The 26131-nt window shown below is 35.8% G+C and overlaps 1 protein-coding gene across 1 annotated transcript in view; it reads right to left on the reverse strand.

Annotated features, from left to right (window-relative positions):
* The window catches only part of LOC107870777 (phosphoenolpyruvate carboxylase 4), a 37629-nt gene extending 20262 nt beyond the window's left edge, over positions 1–17367 (reverse strand). The window contains exons 1-8 of the mRNA XM_016717423.2: positions 17029–17367; positions 15717–15880; positions 15394–15508; positions 15222–15299; positions 15049–15117; positions 14887–14965; positions 14715–14791; positions 14539–14634 (exon numbers count right to left, since the gene is read on the reverse strand). Coding sequence (XP_016572909.2) covers positions 14539–14634; positions 14715–14791; positions 14887–14965; positions 15049–15117; positions 15222–15299; positions 15394–15508; positions 15717–15880; positions 17029–17184 — 834 coding nt within the window. The 5' untranslated portion in view covers positions 17185–17367. The remainder of the gene's footprint in view (positions 1–14538; positions 14635–14714; positions 14792–14886; positions 14966–15048; positions 15118–15221; positions 15300–15393; positions 15509–15716; positions 15881–17028) is intronic.
* Positions 17368–26131: the final 8764 nt, after the last annotated feature.

Raw genomic sequence — 26131 nt, forward strand, 5'->3', positions numbered from 1 at the left:
CTATACAATTAGTTTATAATTCGATTAATTCGAATAATGATTTAAGGCTAGGTTCTAATGATTGGATTGAAGTAGAAGAACTTTATAAATTTTTGAAAACTTTTTATCAAGCTACAAACACAGTATCTGCACAATATACTCCAACTATTTCTTCTGTTTTAGTAAATATTACTGCTATTTCTAAAGTACTTGCTAAATATAAAAAAATTTGTCCTTAAAAGGAGGTAATTGAAGCTATGGTTGGAAAATTTAAAATATATTTTTTCCTATTCCACAGATTTATTTGACAGCTACTTTATTTAACCCATTTTACAAAGAACACGATGTAATAATGATGGTTCAAAAAATTTATGCCAATTTAGAAATTGAACCTCATGAAAAGCCATCAGTTGAAACTTGTTGTGCATAGTACCTAAAGCCGGGAGTTTATATAACATGTATCAAGTTATGGAACAAAATATTGCATCGGTCGAACCTCCTACTTCTAGACATAGATATGATGATTTAGATGACGAAATGGGTGAAGAACTTGGTCTTCAATTTTGTAGTAGTAATGATTTTGATTCGTATATTTCTCAGGATCAGGAATGTATTTGAGATGCAAATGGACAACCACAACTTTTAGTATGGTGGAAGACCCGTATCAGACAATTTCCAAAACTTTCAAGGGTGGTTCGAGATTTGCTAGCAAGTCAAGCTTCTTCAGTTGCTTCGGAGCAAGCTTTTAGCGCAGGAAGATTTATGATTGGAGATCATCGATATTCATTGGCAAAAGATAGTTTGGAGATTTCGGTATTATTTAGAGATTGGATCAATGCCGAACGAAGAAATTTGGGGCTTCCAAAATTACCACCCCAAATTGAAGACGAAATAGATGAAATATTTGAGGAAAATAGTGATGATGGAATGGAAGCAATGGAACAACAAGGAAAAAGACCCAAAAAAAAGGACCAGCCCGATGCACTAAAGCTGCCGCTATGCGCAGTGTCCGGGGAAGGGCCCCACCACAAGGGTGTATCGTACGCAGCCTTACCTTGCATTTCTGCCAGAGGCTATTTCCAAGGCTTGAACCCTTGACCTCCTGGTCACATGGTAGCAACTTTACCAATTACTCCAAGGCTCCCCTTCAACAAGGAAAAAAAGACCAATTCCGAAAAATATAAAAATGGATAACGTACGTCTAGAATATTATGGACGTTTTAGATATTAATAAAATTCCACAAGTAGAGATCTAATTCAAACAGAATCCTTCCTAGAAGGTGGCTGCGTAGATTAGATTCTCTTTTAATATTTGTAATAAATGTACAACGTACTAAATTTGAATAAATATAAAGGCTATTCGCCTTAATTTTATTTTAAAATTTGTTTTGTTTGATGCAATTATAGTTTACATTTATAATTTTAAAGTTATGGAAAAAAAATTTTAATTTAAAGTTAAAGTTAAAGCTAATGTTATGAGTTAAATTATTAAATTTAAAGTTAAAAGTTATTGTAATGAGTTAAATTATTAAAGTTAAAATTAAAGTTAAAGTTAAAGCTAAAATTATTAAAATAACGTTACATTACATTAAAGGAAAATCCTCAAAAGAGACAATGTCCTTAAGCTGTTTTTAAAAAAAAAAAAAAAAAAAAAAAAAAAAACAAAAACGTCGGAATACCAGTTTTCGTACCGGTCCGACCCGGTACCGCACCGGTGACAACCAGACCGGGGTGGAAGGACTTTTTTCCCGGTGGTACTGGTTCCGGTAGTACCGGTTCCGGCAAAATGTACCGAAATATTTGTCCGGTATCGATTTCGATAAATCCATTCCGACGGTACCGTTCCGGTTCGTTGCCAGGCTTACTTGATGATGAGTCTAGGAAGATCAATTGGAGTCTGAGAGTCTAGCAATTCCATCAGGGTGAGATCAAGAAAATTGGCTACTGTTCTCCTTTCCTGTCTAGGAAAGATCATCTTGTGAACCACATCAAAATAGAACTAGTGGAGATGAGATATCTCATTCTTGAGGATCCTTCTATAAGTTAAAAGAAGAGGATTTCCAGAGACTTTTCTAGAAATATCAAGAACTGAAGGGAGGTTATGAAGGGAGGTTATCAAGAGGAGGCCAAGCATCTTTTACATAATGACCCCAACCCCCAGTAGGAACATGTAAAATTCGACTCAGATCAGCAAGGTAAAAGATAAATGGTTTTACCATGAACAGTGGTGGAGAACAGTACTCCGATAGCAACTTCATTTATATAAAATTCATACACTTCATCTTTCCCAAACTTCCTTTGATAATCACCTTGAAGAAACAAGTGTGACCACCCCTGAGCTCTCAGCTTGGTGAGCAACACATCCATATCAGGTCCCCCAAAACCAGTGACAACTCTACCCCTAGCCAACTTACGTTTTTGAAAGTGGAGAACATGAGCTCACTGAAAAGCCTTGGCAGCAGGAGTATTGTGAGAAATATACAACAACAACAACAAACCCAGTGTATTCCCACTTTGTGGGGTCTGGGGGGGGGTAAGATGTACGCAGTCCATACCTCTACATCTGATGAAGTAGAAAGGCTGTTTCCGAAAGACCCCCGGCTCAAGTTACGAGATATCAAACAAACACATAGTACAGCACAGAAGCAGATGACATAACATAGATACTGCAGCCATAAGGAATATAAAACAGAGTAAAGCAGGAATGCAGGAATATAAAGCAGAGGAAAGCACACAGATTCGTAACAAACATAGAACACGGAACACGGAACAGAACATTGAATACGGAATCATACCAGGAATACACCCCCACCAATTACCTCCCTACATTAGCGACCCGAACAGGCCCTAATCCTCTGCCGTAATTCGCGTCTTCCAGACCTTCCTATCTAGGGTCATGTCCTCGGTAAGCTGTAACTGTTCCATGTCCCGCCTAATCACCTCACCCCAGTACTTCTTCGGTCTACCCCTACCCCGTCTAAAACCATCCAACGCTAGCCTCTCACACCTACGGACCGGGGCATCCATGCCCCTCCTCTTCACGTGTCCGAACCATCTCAATCGTGCTTCCCGCATCTTACACTCCACTGAAGTCACCCCAACCTTCTCCCGGATAGTCTCATTCCGAGCTCTATCCCTTCGGGTCAGTCCACACATCCAGCGCAACATCCGCATTTCTGCCACCTTCATTCTTTGGGTGTGGGAGTTCTTAACTGGCCAACACTCCGCTCCATACAGCAAGGCCGGACGGACTACCACCCTATAGAATTTACCTTTAAGCTTGGGCGGCACCTTCTTATCACACAGCACCCCCGATGCAAGTTTCCACTTCATCCATCCCGCCCCGATACGGTGCGAGACATCCTCGTCAATCTCACCGTTACACTCCACTAGAAGAAAAAATATTATTGAATTGTTGTCTCTAAATTATTACATTGAGACCCTATTTATAGACATTATATTCCAATCCTATTCCTAATAGGACACTACATTACAATCCTTCTCCAAGTAGAATTCAATATGCTATTCCTATTCTTATTCTAACACTCCCCTCAAGCTGGTGCATACAGGTCATATGTACCAAGCTTGTCACAAATGTAATTAATACGAGGACTGGTGAGTGACTTGATGAAGATATCTGCAAGTTGATCACTTGACTTCACAAATTTTGTAACAATATCTCTCGAGAATATCTTTTCTCTGACAAAGTGACAATCAATCTCTATGTGCTTGGTCCTCTCATAGAACACTGGATTAGATGCAATATGAAGGGCTGCCTGATTATCACATACAAGTTCCATCTTACCAATTTCTCCGAATTTTAATTCTCTCAGCAATTGCTTGATCCAAACCAGCTCATAAATTGCTGCAGCCATTGCTCGATACTCTGCTTCAGCACTAGATCGAGCAACCACACTCTGTTTCTTACTCTTCCAGGATACCAAATTACCTCCTACTAAAACACAATATCCAGATGTAGAACGTCTATCAGAGGGTGATCCTGCCCAATCAGCATCTGTATATCCAATGATATGCTCAAAACCTCGACCCTCGAAGAGTAGACCTTTACCTGGAGATGACTTTATATATCGCAAAATCCGAACAACTGCATCCCAATGACCATCACAGGGAAAGTCATAAACTGACTTACAACACTTACAAGAAAAGAGATGTCAGGTCTAGTCACTGTGAGATAATTCAACTTTCCAACCAACCACCTATACCTTCCAGGATCACGGAGTGGCTCCCCTTGTCCTGGCAGAAGTTTAGCATTTGAATCCATAGGAGTGTCAATGGGTCGACATCCCATCATTCTTGTTTCCTTAAGAATGTCTAAAGCATACTTGCGTTGAGAAATAACAATACCTGAGCTGGACTGAGCAACCTCAATCCCTAGAAAGTATTTCAATCTGCTAAGGTCTGTAGTCTGAAAATGCTGAAAGAGATGTTGCTTCAAGTTAGTGATACCATTTTGATCCTTGCCGGTAATAACAATATCGTCAACATAAACCACCAAATAAATATACAGATTTGGTTCAGAATGGTGATAAAACACTGAATGATCAGCTCCACTACGAATCATGCCAAATTCCTGAATAACTACGCTAAACTTTCCGAACCAGGCTCGAGGGGATTGTTTCAAACCATAGAATGACTTGCGCAGTCGATATACAAGGCTACTAGACTCCCCCTGAGCAACAAAACCAAGTGGTTGCTCCATATAAACTTCTTCCTTAAGATTACCATGCAAAAAAGCATTCTTAATGTCCAACTGATAAAGAGGCCAATGACGAACGGCAGTCATAGAGAGAAAAAGACGAACTGATGCTATTTTAGCCACGAGAGAGAACGTGTCACTATAATCAAGCCTAAATATCTGTGTATATTCTTTGGCAACAAGGCGAGCCTTCAGCCGATCAACCTGATCATCTGGACCAACTTTGACTGTATAAACCTAATTACAACCAACAGTAGATTTACCTGCATGAAGGGAAACAAGCTCCCAAGTACCACTCGTATGTAAAGCAGACATTTCATCAATCATAGCCTGTTTCTATCCTGAAAGGGAAAGTGCTTCACCTGTGGTCTTAGGAATGGAAATAAAGGACAAAGATGATACAAAAGCATAATGGCGTGATGACAAACGATGATAACTCAAGAAAGTATAATGTGGGTTAGCATTACGAGTGGATCCTATACCTTTTTGAAGTGCAACTGATTGACTAGAAAGAGGGAGGTCCGCAGTAGGGGAAGCGTCAGGCGCAGGACATGAATCATCTGGGACTGATACTAGACGTGGGCGCCGGTGATAAGTCAAAAGTGGTGGCACTGTGGCTGGAGATGGAGAAGTAACCGTAGATTCCTCAAAGATTAGTTTGGGTAAGACTGGAGGTATGGGTAAAACCTCAGAGATATTAAGATAATCAAAAGATGTATAGTAAGGTTGAAATTCAAAGAATGTGACATCAGCGGACATAAGGTAGCGACCCAGATCAGGTGAATAGTATCGATACCCTTTTTGAACTCAAAAGTAACCAAGGAAGACACATTTGAGAGCACGAGGGGCTAATTTATCTTTTCCTGAGGCTAAGTTATGAACAAAACATGTACTCCCAAAAACACGAGGGGGATAGAGTAGAGATGTGACAGAGGAAATAGTATGGAATGGGGAACCTTATTCTGGATCAAAGATGATAGCATTCTGTTAATGAGATAGCAAGATGCGAGGACCGCATTGCCCCAAAAACGCAGTGGAACATGGGATTCAATGAGTGCAAGCAGTCTCAATAAGATGCCTATTTTTTTTTCTGCTATACCGTTCTGCTGAGGGGTGTATGGACATGATGTTTGGTGAATGATTCCTTGATGAGTCATAAACTCCTGAAAATGGAAAGAAAAGTATTCTAAGGCATTATCACTACGAAAAGCACGAATAGAAACACCAAATTGATTTTGTATTTCAACACAAAAACTTTTGAATATAGAGAATAACTCGAAACGATCTTTCATTAAGTAAACCCAAGTACATCTTGAAAAATCATCAATGAAAGTAACAAAGTAACGAAATCCTAACGGTGAACTGACTCTACTAGGACCCCAAATATCGGAATGAACTAATGAGAAAATAGACTCTGAGCGACTTTCAATACTACGTAAAAATGTAGCACGGGTGTGTTTCCCAAGTTGACACAACTCACAATCTAATATGGATAGACTACACAAACTAGACACCATCTTTTGTAGCTTGGATAGACTAGGATGTCCCAAACGTTTGTGAATAAGGTTGGGAGGATCTGTAGCGGAGCATGCTGTGAAGGAATTTGAAGCGGTAAGATGGTAAAGGCCTTGTAATTCATGTCCTATGCCAATTGTCTGTCCCATTTTGCAATCCTGCATTAGAAAAGAATCATCAAAAAAATTATACTACAATCAAGGGCACGTGTCAAACGACTAACAGATACAAGATTAAAACGACAACCACGGACATGAAGAACAGAGTCTAGAGTGACAGAAGATAGGGGTTTGGCTTGTCCAACTCCTTTTGGCTCTGTTCGAATTCCATTAGCTAAAGTAATAGCTGCAAGAGATTGCGAATAAACAATATCAGACAAAAGTGATTTATCACCAGAAATATGATCAGAAGCACCTGAGTTCACAACCCATGATCCAAAGGTAAGAGCTTGTGCAGTTGAGGCTATTGGTAGAAATATATTCTTACTTGCTTGATACTGAAGATACTCATTATATTCCTTGTCAGATAAATACACCCGTTAACACCTGCAGTGTTAGACTAAGTAATATGAGCATTTTTAGTTGGTCGACCATGCAAAGAATAGCATATTCCACGAGTATGTCCAAGCCTATTACAATAACTACACTTAGGTCTAGAATAACATACGCCACGAGTATGTCCAAGCCTTTTACAATAACTACACATAGGACGAGATCTTCTAAATCGACATTCTCTTCGTCGATTCTTCATGGACTGTGACGTTTGATTTTCTGATCTTCTCATTAAGGGCTCAGATTTAATCATAGGACTTGAACTTCCACTTTCAATATTTTTGGAGCCAAAAAAAAAACCCATGCCCAAAAGATATCTTGGGAATTTGACTTGAAAATTCCAAGAACCAAATCTGAATTTCTGAAAAAAAAAAAGTCCTCGAAAAAAAAATTGATGTCGCCGAAATTAGGGTTCTGGCGGTCAGAATCTCAAAATAATTGTCGGAATCTGGAAAGGAGCAAGTGGTCGGAGTCAGAATAGACCGGCGACCCCAACTGAAAAAAAACAACTCAAAAATTGATTGGAGATGAATAATCAGGCAATCTATTCCTATTCTTATCAAAAGCAATATTATAGTCAAGATCTGGATCAGGGTGAGTAGAGGGAGCAGGAGGAGTATCAGGAAGAAAATCAGAATCCGAATCAGATGAATCAAAAGGAACAGGTTTGGTTACTTGTTTCTTCAGACGGGAAGAGGATTTCGAAGAACCTTTGGTAGAAGGGGAGGCTTTGACAGTGGAGGCTTTCTCAATAGAAGCTCTCTCAGTAGATTTTGAGGACAAGGAAGCTTTGGAAGTGGGTTGGGATGTAGAGGTAGGAGTGAAAAAGGATTTTGAGGTTTTGGCAATGATGTGCTTCAGTTTTCTTTTGGAACGAAAAAGAATATCAGGAGAGGGAGCACTGGGAGGTGGAGAAACATAAGGAGCAACCCGTTTTTTTTTATTTGCACGAAGTGCTTCTTTTAAAGAAGCATCGTGCCGTTGTTTCTTTCCTCGAGTAAGTGGAATTCGAGGAGAAGTCACTACAGAAGGCTTAACTGAAGCAGCTTCATCTACATCAGTGACAACAGAAGAAGGTTTTCGTTTTAGAGCAGATCTTGACCTCCAAGGGATGAGATTTGCAATGGGTTCATCATCAGGGTTAACAATTTAAAGTGGGGTTGGTGGAGGAAGTGAAGGATTGGGCTGGGATGAGGCAGCGGAAGAAAATTGGGTAAAAGGGTTTGTGGTAGAGTCAGGTGAGAAGGATAAAGAAAATGACAAGGAATCCATGGCTAGGGAAACAGAAAGTTAGTGATTTGTCGTAGAGAAGGTTTAGAAGGAATGAGAAAGAGGGGAGAAAAAGGATGCGTATTTAAGAGGGATTGAGGGAAGATGAACCGTGTAAGGAATGGATTTGATAGAAACGTAATGATGAAGGGGTCTGCACTAATGGGAAAGGACTGGCAACTTTTTGAAGGAGATGGCTTTTGGATTTTTGGTGGTTTAAGTGTAACGGAAGGGACCAAGTGAACAACTTGTTTCTCTCTTATGCTATCATGAACAAGCGAAAATCAAATCTGAACTGTGGAAAAACAATGGACAAAATTTGTCTTGATGGTTCAACCTATCTGCAAAATCAACACATAGCTGAGTTAATTTACTCTAAAATCTTGGAATTAGGATACACAACTAAATGTGTAAGACTGAATTAATCAACAATCACTTAAGTATAATCTTTTCTAATCAATCATTAAGGGAGATTTATACAATTTTAATCATCCCCAAGGCTAACTTGTTCCTTTCAAAGTGTTCTCTATTCAAGGCCTTAGTGAATATGTCAGCAATTTGCTCCTCAGTTGAACAAAACATAATTGATATATGACCTTTTTCAACATTATCTCTAAGAAAGTGATGTCTAATATCAATATGCTTGGTTCTTTTGTGTTGAACAGAATTGTTAGCTATATTAATAGCACTTGTATTATCACAAAAGATGGGAACACAACCAACATCTATACCAAAATCCATAAGTTGTTGCTTAATCCATAGCAATTGAGCACAACAAGAACCTGCAACAACATATTCAGCTTCGGCAGTAGATAAGGCTACTGAATTTTGCTTCTTAGTGGACTAGGTAATCAAACATGATCCAAGGAAGTGAGCCATGCCTGTAGTGCTTTTCCTGTCTACCAAATATCCTGCATAATCAGCATCAGAGTAACCTACCAGATTAAAGTTACTACTTTTGGGATACCATAAGCCAAGATCAACGGTTCCCTTCAAGTATCTGAAGATCCTTTTCACTGATTTTAGATGTGATTCTTTAGGCTTTGCTTGAAACCTAGCATATAGCCCTACACTAAATACAAAGTCAAAGTCAGGCCTGCTTGCTGTGAGGTACAATAATGACCTATCATACCTCTATACATTTTTTCCTCCACATCAGGACCTGTTTCATCTAAATCAAGCTTTGTGGCAGTGGCAATGGGAGTACTATCTCTTTTCCCTCTTTCATGGAGAATCTCTTGAGAAGTTCTTTGACATACTTCTGTTAATGGATCATTGTCCCAGATGTTGTTTGTTTTATTTGCAACCCAAGAAGTAATTCAGCTCCCCCATCATGCTCATCTCAAACTCACAGCTCATGAGTTTGGCAAACTCATGAGTCATATTCATGTTGGTTGAACCAAAAATAATGTTATCCACATATACCTACACAACCAACAAATCCTTTCCATTAGTTTTTAAGAAAAGGTATTGTCAATTTTACCTCTGGTATGCCCATGCTCCAGTAGAAACTTTGATAATCTCTCATACCAAGCCCTTGGTGCTTGTTTCAACCCATACAAGGCTTTATCCAGCTTGTACGCATGATCAGGAAATTCATTGCTCTCAAATCCTGGAGGTTGCTTAACATACACCTCCTCCTTAAGGATGCCATTCAGGAATGCACTCTTCACATCCATCTGATAGAGAATAAACTCCATATAAGCTGCAAAGGCAACAAGTATTCTTATAGCTTCAAGTCTTGCCACAGGAGCAAAAGTCTCATCAAAGTCAATTCCTTCTTCTTGGTTGTATCCTTGAACCACCAATCTTGCCTTGTTTCTTGTAACTGTTCCATGCTCATCCATTTTATTCCTGTACACCCACTTAGTCCCAATTACTGATCTATCTGTTGGGAGAGGAACTAAGTGTCATACTTTGCTTCGCTCAAACTGATTCAACTCTTCCTACATGGCTATGATCCAATCAGCATCAAGCAATGCTTCAGTTACCTTCTTTGGCTTAATCTCTGACAAGAATGCCTTAAAGGCACACATACTCCTCAATCCAGACCTTGTGGTGATCCCATATATGAGATTAGTAAGAACATTCTCAATAGGATGTGATCCTTGATACTTGTATCTTGTTGGGATCAAGCCTAGAGAGCTACTAGGATCACTGTTGATGTTCTGAGCAGGGGTAGTTAGTGGCTCAGTTCCCCCTGTTAAAGTGCCTCCATGTTTGGTAGCTCCAGTAGATGAACCAGGTTGTGTAACCTGTTCCTCAGAGTCACTTTCTTCCTGCAGGTTAGTCTTAACACAGAATTCATTTCCACACAATTAGTTCTGTTGTTTAAATCCCTATAAGCCTTACTATGAAGTGAATAACCTAAGAAGATTCCCTCATCACTTTTAGCATCAAATTTTCCCAGATTATCCTTTCCATTATTATGTATGAAACATTTACAACCAAAGGTTCTAAAGTGAGAAATGTTGGGCTTTCTTCCTTTTAGTAATCAGAGGGAGTCTTCTCTAACATAGGTCAAATCATGCATCTATTTATGATATATGCTGCAGTACTTATTGCCTCATCCTACAAGTTTTTTGCAACATTTGTTGCAAGCATCATTGTTCTAGCCATATCTTCCAAGGTTCTATTTTTTCTCTCCACCACTCCATTTTGTTGTGGTGTTCTAGGAGTTAAGAAGTTATGATCTATACCATTTGCTGAACAGAATTCCAAGAACTTTACATTCTCAAATTCTGTACCATGGTCAGACCTCATGGAAACTAATGAAGTGCCTAGTTTCTTTTTAATTTTCTTAATGAAAATTTCAAAGACATCAAAGGCATCTTCTTTAGAGGCTAGAAACAAAGTCCAGGTGAACCTGAAATAATCATCAACAATCACAAAAACATACCTTTTTCCACCTCAGTTTTGAAGTCTCATGGGTCCACACAAGTCCATATGAACCAAGTCAAGGCACTTGGTAGTGCTAACATGGTTCTTTGACTTAAAAGAAGATGTTACCTATTTCCCCTTTACACATGCACTACATAACTTTTCTTCCTTGAACTTGGTTTTGGGTAATCCCAATACCATGTCTTTGAAGGAAAGTATGTTTAGTTGTTTCAGACTTGCATGACCAAGTCTCCTGTGCCAAAGGAGGGGATCATTTTCTATAGCACTTAAACAAGTCAACTCAGGTCATGGTAGTGCCATGATGTCAACTTTGTATACATTTCTGTATCTTCTTGCAGTGAGCATAATCTCTTTGGTGTCCATCCTTTTGACTTTGACTCCTGCAGCTGTAAAAACAACTTTATTACCTTTGTCACACAGTTGTGATATGCTCAGCAGGTTATGCTTTAATCCTTCTACAAGATAGACATCCTCCAATGCTTTTGACTCAGATGAGCCAATTTTTCTAACTCCAGTAATGATTCCCTTTTTTCCATCACCAAAAGAAACTCCTCCATCTATTTTGAAGAGTGAAAGAAACTTTTTCTTATCACCAGTCATATGCCTTGAGCAAGCACTGTCTAAGTATCAGTCTTTTTGCTTCCTTTCACCTTCTCCTGTAAAAGAAATCAATGGTTAGACTTAGGAACCCAGACAAGCTTGGGTCCTGTTTTATGAGTGAAAGGATGAATCAAGTTTCTTCTAGTCCATGTAGGCAACATGTAGTGCAACCTGTTTCTCTAACTAGAACTAGTCTTTTTCTTTTTGGATCTGTTAGCCAAGTTTTGATTGTTTGATCTGCTTCTAGCAGCCACAGGACATTCAGTAGTAGGATGTCCAAGGTTGCCACGGATGTAGCATAAATCTTTTGGATCATCAACACCTTTGTGGAATCCCAAACCTGCCTTTTCATTATAATTTCTTTCACACAATTTGTGAACAATTCTTGAGGAGTTTGTCCACCTATTTGCCCTTTCAAGATCAAGTTTTAGTTTAGAAACTTCTTGACTCAGCTTATTCATTTTTTTAGTTAAATCATGGCATTCTTGTTTATATTTAACTAGCTCAAGTTCAGCATTTTCTTGTTTTTTACTCATGGCCTTTTTCCCATTTTCAGTGAGAGTTAATTTGAGAATTTCAGACTTAAGATCATTGTTTGAAATCTCAAGTTCTCCTGCTTCTTGAGAGTGCAATTTTCCTTGTCAACTATACCTGTGCAAGCCTTTAAATCAATGAGATCAGATTTGAGGCTTGCAAGACTGTTGAACAATTCATCCCTATTAGAGGTTAACTCTTGGAAATCATCAATCAATGCACTCATCAAGGAAACAAGTTTCGGTTTTGAAAACAATTGTAGTTTTTCTTTGAGTTCAAGTATACTTACCTCAGAACCATCATCTTCTTCCTATAAGTCTGAATCTCCAAGAGCCATGAATGCAGTTTCATCAACTTAATCTTTATCTGAATCAGATCCCTAGGCTGCTATATTGCATGTTCCTCCTTCTTTTTTGTCTTCAGTTCCTTTTCAGCCCTTTCCTTCTTCCACTCTATTTCCCAGACTGGACAGTCTCTGATCTGATGATCAGTTTTGCCACACTTGTAGCAGCCATTTGGATTGTCATTGGAATGTTTCTTAGTACCTGTTCCCTTCTTCTTCTTAAAGAATTTGCTGAAATTTTTAGTTATGAAGGAAACTTGCTCCTTATCAAGTTCAAATTCCTCATCACTATCAGAGGCTTTCAATGCCAACATTTTCTCAGAAGCTGCTTGTTCTTTGATTCCATCTACTTCCATTTCATAAGTCCTTAAGTTCCCTACTAGTTCATCCAGGGTCATACCTGCAAGATCTGCCTCCCTGACTGCAGTTACCTTAACATTCCATTTTGATTTAGGTAATACCCTCAGTACCTTTTCAACTTGTTCCTCCTCAGAGATGACTTTTCCTAAGGAAGTCAGCTCATTTGTTAAGGTAGTAAGCCCTGTCATCATCTCATGCAGGGTTTCATTTTCCTTCATTTTAAATGCCTCATACTCGGTAAAAAAGAGAGAGATCCTGAATTTTCTTACTTGAGAGGTACCTTCATGAGCATTTATCAGTGCATCCCAAATTTGCTTAGCAGTAGGTTGATACCCTGTTGTATTTAGCTAGTCCTAATCCACAAACCAAGATGTTCTTAGCCTTTGCATTTTTCTTCAAAGCCAACAAGTCATCAGGAGTAAATTCACTCCTTACTTTCTTGACTTGTTCGCCATCAACCAACTTCATTGGAATAGTGAGACCATCCGTAATCCTGTCCCATAATTCATAGTCTTCACATTGGATGAACATCTCCATCCTTGCTTTCCACCAGATAAAGTGAGTCATCAAAAAATGGGGGTCTAATAGTTGACTGACCTTCACTGTGACCAATAGAAGGTGCGGAATTCATCATGTTGATCTTTTCTTAGGTGCTAGCCTTATTTAAGACAACCCCGCTCTGATACCACTTGTTAGAGTATGAGCCCTACTACTTTTAATATTAAACTCTACTGATTGCCTATCTGTGGAACAAGTAAACGTGGTTCACAGAAGTAAAAACTGAACACAGTGTTGTGGAAAACACCCGACTCAAGAAAGGTGTAAAAAACTACGACATATACCTCTACAGGATTTAACCCCAACTTCACTATAACTCTTGATCCTCAACAATCAACAAAATTACAAGACTTCTTGTAAATTAGGAATTAAAACTTCTAACTCCTATAACTAAAAAAACACAAATCTTCCCAAGATAAGTGTTCCCAAGTCTTCGTGTTCCCTAACTTGAAGACACAACTCCTAACTCAGTTTATAGATCACTGAGACTAGAACAATGACTCAATACAACACAAAGAACCTTCCTACTACAAACAGTCTAAGACTTGCTAAGTAAGAAACCAGGTTCTTCTTCAAGTAAGTGAACTGCTTTGTTGATTGTTAATTATCTTATTAGTGCATGAGTGACTACTTTGAACGACATCACTACTATTTAAGCCAACACTTCCTGGAGTCCTTTAGTTGATGTATACTTTTAGCTTCACTAGGACTCCTAGATAGTTTCCCTCCTCCTTTGCTACCGTCTCTTTTTCTTCTTCTTTGAATAGGACTGTTCTTTTTATCTCTGCAAGACTTCTTGTTTCACTCCACTTTCGATATGATAGACTTCTTGTTCAACTCAACTTCTGATGTGATAAGTGTTATCCACTTCTATTTGTACGCAGAGTCATCTTATCAATAACTTGTCTGCAGCTTAGCTTAGTTCACTTGGATGGACCAGCTTTCACGACATGTTTCATTCACATATCTATCATCAAAACTCCACATGCCCTAACAAACTTATACTAGGAGGTTTCATCACTATTTTTGAGACACGAAAGTGGATGCATGACTTTACTGTCATAGGTTTTGTTATAGTGGATCGTGAACACAGAAAAAGAAATAAAGAAAGAAATGTATGCAAACTCCATATTCAGCAGAGTATAAAGATATAACTAAGTTTGGGAATACAACACTAAGTTTTTTACATGGATAAGCATATTAAATGTAACCTTTGTTGTGACATTTGGATTTCCATCTCGATCGCCCCCCATCCAAGATCCAAATCTTATTGGCGTGCAAGTCAATGGTAGAGGCCTTCCTGTATGCTAAAAGGAGGTGGCAGAACCAATTATAACATATCATATACCTTCATTACAACTGTATGAAAAATCAAATCATAGAAAACCTTTTTTAATGCATTGCTGACACGACGTAAATAATGGGGCACAGCTTTCCACAGTGTCTGTTCCACAATATGTAAACCTGAAAGGTTTTAACTTGTTATCTTTCTAGAATGAAAAGGTGACGAAATCAGATTTGTACAAATCTCAAAAAAAAAAAAAATTAAAAAAAAATACCAGCCCTAGCTTCATCAACTGGAGTAGGTTTGTGCCGCCTAAGTTCATCTGTTTGCCATATAGATGTCATCTCTCTGACCTACAATAGCCCCACAAAATTTTTGGATCAGTGAAGATGTTCAACATGTGGTGTTAATATCCACAACACTCAATGGCACCCACCAGATCTTCAATTAGCATCTCTCTATCTTCAATTCCAAGATCAGGCCTATCATTATATTCCAAAAGGTGCTACACAAAATAAAGATTCACATAGCAACAATGGTCAAAAATGGTTTGATCTAAATATACAACTGTACTCTATTCCAGAAAACATTATGGCTAAGGAAACGTACTGCAATTCTGATGTGTTTGTATTGTAAAGTACGACGGTTTATTTGTGTGGGATGTGCAGTGAGAACAATCCCAACCACCTGCAATAAGGAGAAAAGTTGCTTAATCAAGAAAACGCCTGATCAGAAAACTTTCACATGTAGTAATCTGACAAATTAGACGAACAAAGCAGACCTGCTTACAAACAGTTTCAAAAAGCTGATCTGGAGGAACACCACTCTGCAAGAGGTGGTTGAAAATGTCATCACAAGATTTTGACAATTGTGCTACTCCTCGCGCCTTGCGTACTCTACAAACATGAGTCAGTTATCAAAATACATTTTTATGGTTCCTACACCTAACCTATTGAAAGGCAAAAAGTTAAGCAGTTAAATCCATCACCGAGCAAAATCAACATTCAGAATTACTACCATAAATACTGTAGCTACAATATGCAGCCCATAAAGCGCTTGGTAGGAGATGAAATATCCGAACAGAGGGAAATGAGGAGTACTCACCTATGATGCGTCTCTGCAATTCCCATCAAATTAAGATAATGGCTAAATGTACGGGCAAGAGCAAGAGCTTCCTCTAGCGTCATTTCTGACAACTCTGATGCCAATTGTTTCTCAAGAAGCTCCGCTGTGTCCTCAATTCCCGCCATTCTCATGTTACAGGCACCCTGAATTTTTCAAAAAAATCTTCCAATTAGTATAACCATATACTATAAGTTGTAAATACTACACTTAGTACAGCCCGTTTGAACAAAGAAACCAATCCGTTTTAACATCACAAACAGATGTTCAAAACTCAACATATGCTCGGGGAACATACCCACATTTCAGCAAACTTCTGCATTATATTAATTTATTAATATGGGTATTAAATGGAATTTCAACAGATCAGTTATAGATACATAGAAATCATTCAACACGTATCAGCTCTCAGGACACATAAAACAGACACATCAAACAACATCAGAACACCAAATCCACATGATTTTGAGCACATAGATGTAACAAGGGCAGAATTTTATTTTTCTTGATAACCGTGGTGTCTGGGACAACTTGCCCTTACCTCAACTACTAATTCCAGGGGAGACTTGTAACCTCCCACCCACCAGCAACAAATACCAAGTAACTCTATCCATCAAGGCAACAAGTAACTCGATCCACCAAGGCTAGGATAGATGAAAAGAAATCACCTAGTGTTTTTAGTCTCTGCTGGAATTTGGATCTCTTAGTTCTAGCCCACTTCATTGATCACTAGGTCACACCCTTGGGCGCCCATGTACAAGGCCAGAAGCAAACGGAGAAAAGGTGAATCCAGAAACTATATAAATCTAACAATCAAAACATGCAGAGAACAGATCTTTCACATAAACAAACTAGTTCTTCCCATCAGCCTTAACCTAGGTAGACAAAGTTACATGCTACCTATTGCTGGTGGGAGGTATACCGTGGAATTAGTCTAGGTGCGCACAAGTTGGCCTGGCTGCCCGGACACCCAGACACCAGGGTTATAAAAAAAAAAAAGGACCGTTGCAGGAAACAAGAAAATGAAATGAAATCCACATAAAAAAAAAAAAAAACAAGGGAAAATCAACAGTACTTCAATGTGCTTATAGTCCTAATATATATGAAAAAGCAAAATAGCCCCTCTCCCACAATCTTTTTTTTTTTATAACCACGGTGTCTAGACTAGATTGCAGACACCTCCACTAATTTCATGGCAAGGAATTACCTAGTATTTTTTGTCACAGCTGAAATTTGAACCTAAGACCATTAAAAGCGTTAAACGAAATGTGAGTGAAAAAGCTCAACAAATAACCTGAGCAAGGACACGAGTTCGTTCAACTTTTTCCATGAATTGAGGACCAACTTCTCTGTTAAGAACATCATTAAGAAGACTTTGAAGCAACCTACAATCATCTTCAAATCCTTGAAACGATATCTCCTCTGCTATATCATCTGTTACATCCGTCATTCTTACACTCTAGTTGGGCGGAGATTAAGAGGAAAATGGAACTATTCAAAAAAGGAAAGATAAACTTTAGAGAGAGAGTGTGCGAGACTGTGAGGTGAAGAGTTTGACAAGGAAGAGAAAGGAAAAGAAGAGTCACTTTATGAGAGGTCTTGATATTTTCTCATACCGTACCTGAAAACACTGCACAACGAAAAAAGAAGATGTTGACAAGTGGCATTTTTTAGACAGGAATATTCCATCAATTCTTTTTCCCATTTTACTTTATGCCCGTATATACACTACACCCCAATTAATCATAAAAATCATAATTTTTCAAAGTTAAAATTAAAATTGAAGTTAAAGTTGAGAATTATATTTGATCATGAATATAAATTGAGTTGTTTTTGAAATTTTATGAGAGAAGTAAAAGTGAAAATAAGTTTTATTTGTTCTCATTTTTTTAAAATTATATTTGAAATTCTCATGACTAAACACATACTGTTTTTACTTTTTTCACTAAAGTAAAATAATTTTTCAATAAAATAAACAATTTTCATGATCAAACGACTACTACATTAATTAAAAAAACTGTTTCCCATCCCACTTCTCATCAATTGTTATTTATTTTTTATTTTTTTGGTATGGTTGGTGCATTTCTCTTCAAGTTTCAATAATTAAATCATTTCTTTTAAACATGGAAAAAAAGTCAAATTTATCTCTCTATTTTAAAAATTGACTAAATATACTATTATTCATATTTTTGAGTTAAATTTATCCCCATTATCATACTTTGGGGCTAAATTTATCTTTCTACTTTGAAATATTGGCTAAATATATCTTCGTCATACTTTGAAGTCAAATTTACTCTCAATTTCATACTTTGAGATCATATTTACCCTCATTATTAAGAAACTTTTTACTTGTACCTTCCTTAAATAGAAAAGCTCAAATCAACGTTAAATTGCTCAATTTTAAAAAATAAGTCACACTCTAATCTAATTCGTCCGATGTGACCCACAAAAAATACACTAAATATATCCCTCCATCAGTTTTGTTGGTTGAATTTTTTTAACGAACAAAAATAATTCTATTTCAACATGCAATGCTAATAGTTTGTTTACCAATGAACAAAACGAAAAACAGAATGGAATAACGTAGAAGTATGGAACTAAAGAAAATTTGATTACAAAATCTGTAATTGTTCGATTATGTTCAAATTTCAAAATTTGATATGCAATTCTATTTGTATCTACTAGAACCTATGAATAAGTTTTCTTAGCAAATGACATGATGAAAAAATTATATAGATCTAAATTGCATACAAAGATATATGAATAGAGATATGTCACGAAGGAAGACTTTTTTTAACTCAATCATCCAGAGAAATATACAATGGTCCTAATCTATTGTATTTGATCGTCAAATGGCACTTTTCATAAGCTCTGCACTAATGCAAATCCATGAACTAAGAGAGGAATATATTTCTTTGCGTTTAAACTTGGATCAATTTTTTATTAGCTATACACTGATAAATATTCAATGACTTAATCTCGTTTAAAAAATTTGACCAATAGAACTGAAGGCGGTATAGTTATTTATGTCTTTTTTATGGCTTGGGTCTAATCGGATAGTATTAGATTAAGATGTATTTTATTTTTAAAAGATGGGGCATTTAATGTTAATTTGAGTTTTTCAATTAAGAAATGATACATATGAAAAGTTTCTTAACAACGATGGTAAATTTGACTCGAAAGTATGACATTAAGGGCAAATTTGACCCCAAAGTATAACGAAGGGTATCTTTAGTCAATTTTTTTAAAGTAGAGGAGTAATTTTGGTCCCAAAATATGGAAGTAAAGATAAATTTGACTTCAAAATATGACGAAAGATATATTTAACCAATTTTATAAAGTAGAGGGCTAAAGTTGACCTTTTTCCCTTTAAGCATTCTATTGGTGCACTTCTCTATGTCCATATTGAAGCTCAACTAAACCGAATTTTAGCCTTGTATGATCCATTTTGGAACAGAGTTTTCTACTTAAAATTTTTTTCATACTGAAAATTCAAATTTGACATCTTTGATTAAGAAAGAAGTTGCCTCCTCCACTTCACTATATTCGTAAGTGAAAATACACTAATAATGGACATTTTACACAATTAATTTTCCTCATATATCCTACATTTTTTCATATTATTACTTCGTATTTTAGCTGGGAGTTATTACTTAGTAATAATTAATAGTATATCTTTAAATATTTGATATTATAAAAATTATTTTATACTACCATGTATAATAGTATTTTAAAAAAAAAAAAAAAATTGAATACAAATGGAGTAGCACTTGAAAACCTTGGAAAAGTAAACTTAGTGGTATTATTCAAAGGAAAAAATACATAAAATAGCACACTTAAGTATTAAATTATAAAAAATAACAACACTTTTATCAAATTACATTTTGTAGCATATGTATTTGTATTTTTGTAGCAATAGTTTGCAAAAATATAAACTATATATCGATCATAAGAGCAGTAAAAATCACATGTATTTGTATTTTTGTAGCAACAGTTTGCAAAAATATAAAATACAACTTGTTATATTATATAATTATGAAACTGTTGCTATGAAACTCATAATTAAGGGGATAAGTATGTTATTTCTGAATTTTGCCCTTATTCAAAAGGGAAAAAAAGTGTTAAAAAATGTCCAAGAACTATTGAAACTTGATAATAGAGTAAAAATGTTCTCTATTTGATTTTTGGTTCAAAAATATTTCTAACTTAGTGGAGAAAATTGAAGGAAAGGTTTCTTTTAAGTCTTGAGTAAAGAATTGATGACATTGACTAGCTTAAAGGGTCAAACATCATTAGAAAACTTGATTAAGTTAATTGTGGACTTGATTAATATTTCAAAACTTTCTAATCTTTTCATAAATACAAATCAACCTAACCCACACCCCTCTTCAATCTAAATCAACCAGTCTCTCTTCTCTCTCTCGACAGCTTCTCTCAACACTCTCCTAACCAATAGTTCTGGAAATTTCTTCTTTCAATCCTCGGCGACTTTAACCTTCGACGACAAATAGTCGTTCTTTGAGTTTCTTTTCGACTTCAACCTTCAATTAACATGACAGCCTTGCTCACCGGCCACAAACAGCTTCGAATTCTTCAACCTTCAATCGACGTGACAGCCTTGCTCTCCGGCCATAATAGCTTTAAATTTTTTGTCATTTTTTTCTCCTTTCATAGGTAAAAAATTATGGTCTTTTTAGTTTTGAAGAAAACGAAGAATTTGACCCAACTTCTCTTATAGTATTGGATAATAATTTTAATATTCATTGCTTTAATTTGAAATGCGGTCTGAATAAAATCCTAGTTTTTGGTATTTCTTCTCTTCTTTTTTTGAAGTGAATTATGATTTTTTATTGTTTGTTGCATTTATTTGAAGATTGATATTTGTTGTTTGTGTTTATATAAATAAAATAACGATTTGGGTTGATTTGTTCTGTTCTTGTTCTTGGTAAAAATAGTGGTATTGTTGTTTTTCTGTTGAACAAAATTGTGCAACTATTTTTTGTTTTCTCCAATAGATTATCCATCTGGTGCAACATATTAACCATCTGATGCAACAGATTTATCATATGATGCAACAGATCAACCATTCGATGCAATAGAGAAACCATTAGATTAAAATTCTATTGCAACAAATTAATCATCTGATGTAATAGAGGAACCATTGGATAAAAAATCTGATGCAATAGATTTAGTATATGATGTAACAATTTAACTATCTGATGCAACATATTAACCATATATTGCAACAGATTAACCATCAGACTAAAAAATCTAATGCAATAGATTAACTATTTGATGCAACGGAGGAACCATCAGATTAAAGATCTGATGCAGCAGATAAACCTCTTATTGGATAAAATCCTATCAACTTTTCTAACAGGATATGTCCAAGACTTGATTTTTCTAACTGATCATTTATCTGCCGCGATAGACAATCCTTCTGTTGTAAGAAATCTAAATAATATTAATCGTTGATAATTATTCCAACAGATCACTCATGTATTGCAATAGATGTGTGACCTGTTGCACAAACCATTCATCTTTCTCAACAGATGAGTGATATATTTTATATTGTCGAAACAGATTACTCAGTTATTATTGCAGTTTAGTTAACTATTTTGACAAATCACTCATATATTGCAATAGATATGTGATCTGTTGCACAGACTATTCGTCTTTCTCTACAGATAAGTGATATATTTTGTATTATCGTAACATATTACTCAGTCATTACTACAGGTTATTTAACTGTTTCAATAGATTACTCATATATTGCAATAGATGATATTGCAACAGATATGTGATCTGCTGCACAGACCATTCATTTTTCTCAACAGATGAGTGATATATTTTGTATTATTGCAATAGATTACTCATCTATTACAATAGGTTATTTAACTATTCTAATAAATCACTCATATATTGCAACAATATGTGATCTGTTGTACAAACTATTCATCTATCTTAAAAAATGAGTGATATATGCTGCAATATATATACTACCTGGTGCAATAGATCAGTTATCTATTGGAACTGTTATTTTACTATTTTGATTGTTTGATTTACTGTTATCTATTTTTAATGATGCATTAATCAACTATAATATATTTTTTTGTGTTCCTGTTAATTATAGATAATATGGCTCCCAAAAAAATAAAAATTGAATCAAGTCCAAGTAAAGGAACAAGTGAAGCATCTAGGTTACATCCACCACTCTATGAGCTTACTTTACAAACATTATCTCAATCAGGAGTAGAATATGATAAACACGGGGAGAAGGAATATTTTAAAAGAGATGATCCAAATGCGAATAGCCCTTCTACCGAAGAGTTGGCCAAAACCTTCAGCATTGATCATTATCCTATGAGAATGTAATGCGATGGTGCCATAGATTTATCGGGTGATTTCGTGGTTAATTTAGCGATGAGAAAATCTTTCGACACCTTCAGAAAAATACTTTGAGAACAAAAATTAGATGCTTATTTTAGGGACAACTGTTTTGATAAATATCTTGATTTATCGGTGGACAATAATGCTCGTTTTCAATTGAAAATGGTATATGAACTTCTCAAACGTAGTTTTATGTATGAAAACAATGATAAGATGGATGAGGTGTGGATAAATTACTGTGGCATGCCTGTTTGTTTTGTTTGAAAGAAGTTTGCCATAGTTACTGGACTAAAATATTATCCTCCTTCTCATTTTATACCTATTCTAACCCAAAAAAGCACCCTGCACACTAAAAAAAGGCAAAGGTAAGTTGTGTGATCGTGATGACCTAGCGTCCATTGTTGGTCCAAGCTTCAAAAACAAAAATTTGATAGAAGCGTTGGAAGGTAAATGACTTTCAAAGAAGCACAAATAGTCATTGTGCTTGGTTTGGTTTGTACATAATATTCTTTGGGCGAGAGACGTTAATAATGACATAACCATTGGTTTAATAAAGCTCTCTGAGGATCTTGAAGCATTTAACAACTATTCTTAGGGTTATAAAAGCTTCAAAATGGCTGTCAAATAGTTGTTGACTCCGTTAGCACCAATGACAGTCAACTTATCTGGCTTTTCATGAGCTTTCATGGTAAATGTTTTTTTCTTTTATTATGATATCATTTATTTTTTTACTCAATAATAATTTTGATTTATTGGCATTATTTTATAGGCTTGAGCGTTTGAAGTCATTCCTTATTTGAGACAACAAGTGAACTAACTGCCAGGAAGAAGTTTCCTGTTCAAGAATTTTGAGATAGTTGTCGGCCAAAACTGATAAAAATGCAAAATTTCTTGATCTCTTCAACCCCCGAAGGATGTAGTAAGTATAATTATAAGTAAGTTTTTGTTTTAATTAATGATTTTTTTGAATGATCTAATCATCATTCTAATATATGTAATGATTTATGTTAGATTGTACATTCGCCACTAGTTCCGACCAATCAAGAGTTGAACATGCCATTTTTTCTTACTTTACAGTCTGTGCAAACTTTATCGAACCCTAAGGTCATCGACAGAATAAAAATAAAATTATTTGGAGCAACAGTCATTATAAGAAAAATAATTTTAGAGGGTGGATTTATTGTTGTTGATGGTCTTAGTAGTGATTGAGTTGTTGTTGGTGGTAGTGGTGTTGTTATTAGTGCTAATGATGCTCCTCTTACAATATTTAAAACAAACCATTATGAGTATGATCATACTAGTTACATAGATTTTTCCTCTCCCAGTAAATATTTTACATGCAAATGTCAAGACTGCAGGGCGAAACATGATGTACTGATTAATTCTATTAATGCATTACCTGCTTCTGTAAAGGAATTGACATCTAAGAAATGTGTCATTCCATCAAAAAGGATTTTATATCCATCCACTCCATTAGAGATTAAGGCTAAGAGGAGAAGGAAAGTGATTTCCAAGGCATTATCAAGCATCCATAAAGGAAAAATTACAACTTCTCTGTCCGTGTATTGTATTGAGCAGTGTATAATTTCCAAAAGAGAGCAGCACAAGCTGAAGAAGGTGAATATATATGTCTTCCAACTAACAAACAAAACATATCTATTTCAACAGATAACACTTCTGTTGAAAATTATCAAACAGATATATACATCTGTTGCAATATTTGACTAACTTATTGCACCAGATAAAGTATCTGTTGTGACATATGTCTCGTCTATTTTAGCAAATCAAATAGATTTTCATACCTCTTTTATTTGTACTAACAGATAACCTGTCTGCTGCAACAGATGAGTCATATGTTGCAACAGATGGTTCATTCATTGGAAATTATCATACAGGTCTTCCTCATGTAGAAATTTATCCCAATAGTTGATTCATTGTTACAATAAAAATATAATTTGCTTGGGACAATTTAAAACAGAAGAAAGACCTGTTTGATTTGCTAGAACAGATGAATTATTCTTTTTCATTTTATTGTATCTCCGTGATTAGCATTGACCAATTCTGGCTTTCCAGGTGGATGTAGAAGCTACTACTGAACAACATTGACAATATGCTATTCTTTTTATGGAAATACGGAGAACAGAAAGTACAGAAATCGTACTTAAGCGACAATAAATATTCACAACAAGCAAAGTCGAATTCCATAGCACCGAATGAAGAACAACTTGTCCATATTAAGTAGATCTTTATATCTTGATCCTGTCAAAGTAATAACCTCACCCCTCCTTAGGAATCCTTGACATCAATACTTAAATTGTTGAGTACTTATTAAGATCTATACCCATAACAATTTTTTTATGTTTTATTTATTCATTGATTTATTTCAGCTAATTTCTGAAGGCTTCGATTTATTTTATTTTGTCTATGAATTTTATTTTTTTCTTAGATTTGAACTTATTAATTGAAATGGAATAATAGATTCAAATATTTCAAAAGATAATGTATCTATTGTAACAGATGACACATCTGTTGGAAAATATCGAACAAGTTTAGACATATATTGCAACAGGTAGGTAATCTATTGGAATTTATTAAACAGGTCTTTCCACTGTTGCAACAGATAGACTGTAATACCCCGCATGTTTCTAAGCTAGGAAGTGAATAAGTATTCCTACGTAAGAAATCTCCTATCCTGTGATTAATACTTGAGTACATAACTTACAATGAATATCCTAGTGATAGGATAGCTTATGATGCATTAAGCATATTCATATGAGTCACTTAAGGTAATACAAGCTAAGAGTTTTTGAATCCATCAAGTTTTAGTGTTCGATTTTGCAAGGATCATCTTTGAATGAGTATAACTCGATGTTAATATGGTATTTTGGCTGATTTAGACCCATCAAATTGTAGAAAATCAAATTTGCTTTCCAACGATACCAATTTCGCCTTAATCCAATACCCGAGCGAAAAGTTATGCCCATTTTCGTGAGAGATAGTAAGTATAGACGATTGGTTAGGCGCCGCCCAACCCAAGCATAGGCGATCACTTGGGCGCCGCCTAAGTCAATTCTAGGTGCTAAAAACACTCCGTTTTGAGTTATTTTAAGGGTAATTAAGTCTTTTAACACTCCTTACACGTCGCTAAACTTAACTCTACGAAATATATAGCTTCTAATAATATTACAACCCTATTATCATCTCAAAGCTCATCATCCAAGAGCACTAAAAGAGAAAAACAACTAGGGTTGCGTAACTAAGCTTGAAGATACGATTTCAAGGAAATTCCTCCGTCAATCATCAAGAATCTTCCTTCTAAGGTATGCGTGAGTTGATTTATGGATCTCTTTTATCCATAAAGCTCAAAAATCCTCTTTTTCATTATAAAGTATGATTTCTATATTGTTGGGTGTTGATGATCATGTTGTTGATATTAGGTGATTCCTAAGATGGAATCTTTATATGTTTTTGTGAATTTATGATATCATATGAGTTGGAAACATGTAAGTTTGGTTGTTCATGATGTATAATTTGATGATTTACCTATGATTAAGATGTGCATGTAAGGTGTTTGATAAAATGCCTAAGAAGCTAGAAATCATGCAATATAGCTAAATTGTGACTAAGTGAAGGATTCATGATATGCCCTTACATTCCAATGACTTCTATGTTGATAATGTGCCTTGTAAATGTTTTTGGAATACTCATGAACTATTCTTATGAGATTATGCTATGTTTGCTTACAAATCCTACTTATGAACAAGATGTACGATAACCATGCAATCCACATGAACTTCCATTCTATTGGTTTGCGTTGCCAATATGATTATGCAATGAGCATGATATTACGATTGTGCAAGTACTTCCATGTGATATAAAATCCTTTCCATGCAATACATTATTGATAACCATGCTTAGTATGAGATCCCTACTTATGATATTATAAATTATGGAATCTACTCTTATGATCAAGTCAGTCATGTGTGTCAGTTTCCTTCCATCGAGTC

The sequence above is a fragment of the Capsicum annuum genome, chromosome 5 (assembly GCF_002878395.1).
Source record: "Capsicum annuum cultivar UCD-10X-F1 chromosome 5, UCD10Xv1.1, whole genome shotgun sequence".
Lineage (NCBI taxonomy): Eukaryota > Viridiplantae > Streptophyta > Magnoliopsida > Solanales > Solanaceae > Capsicum > Capsicum annuum.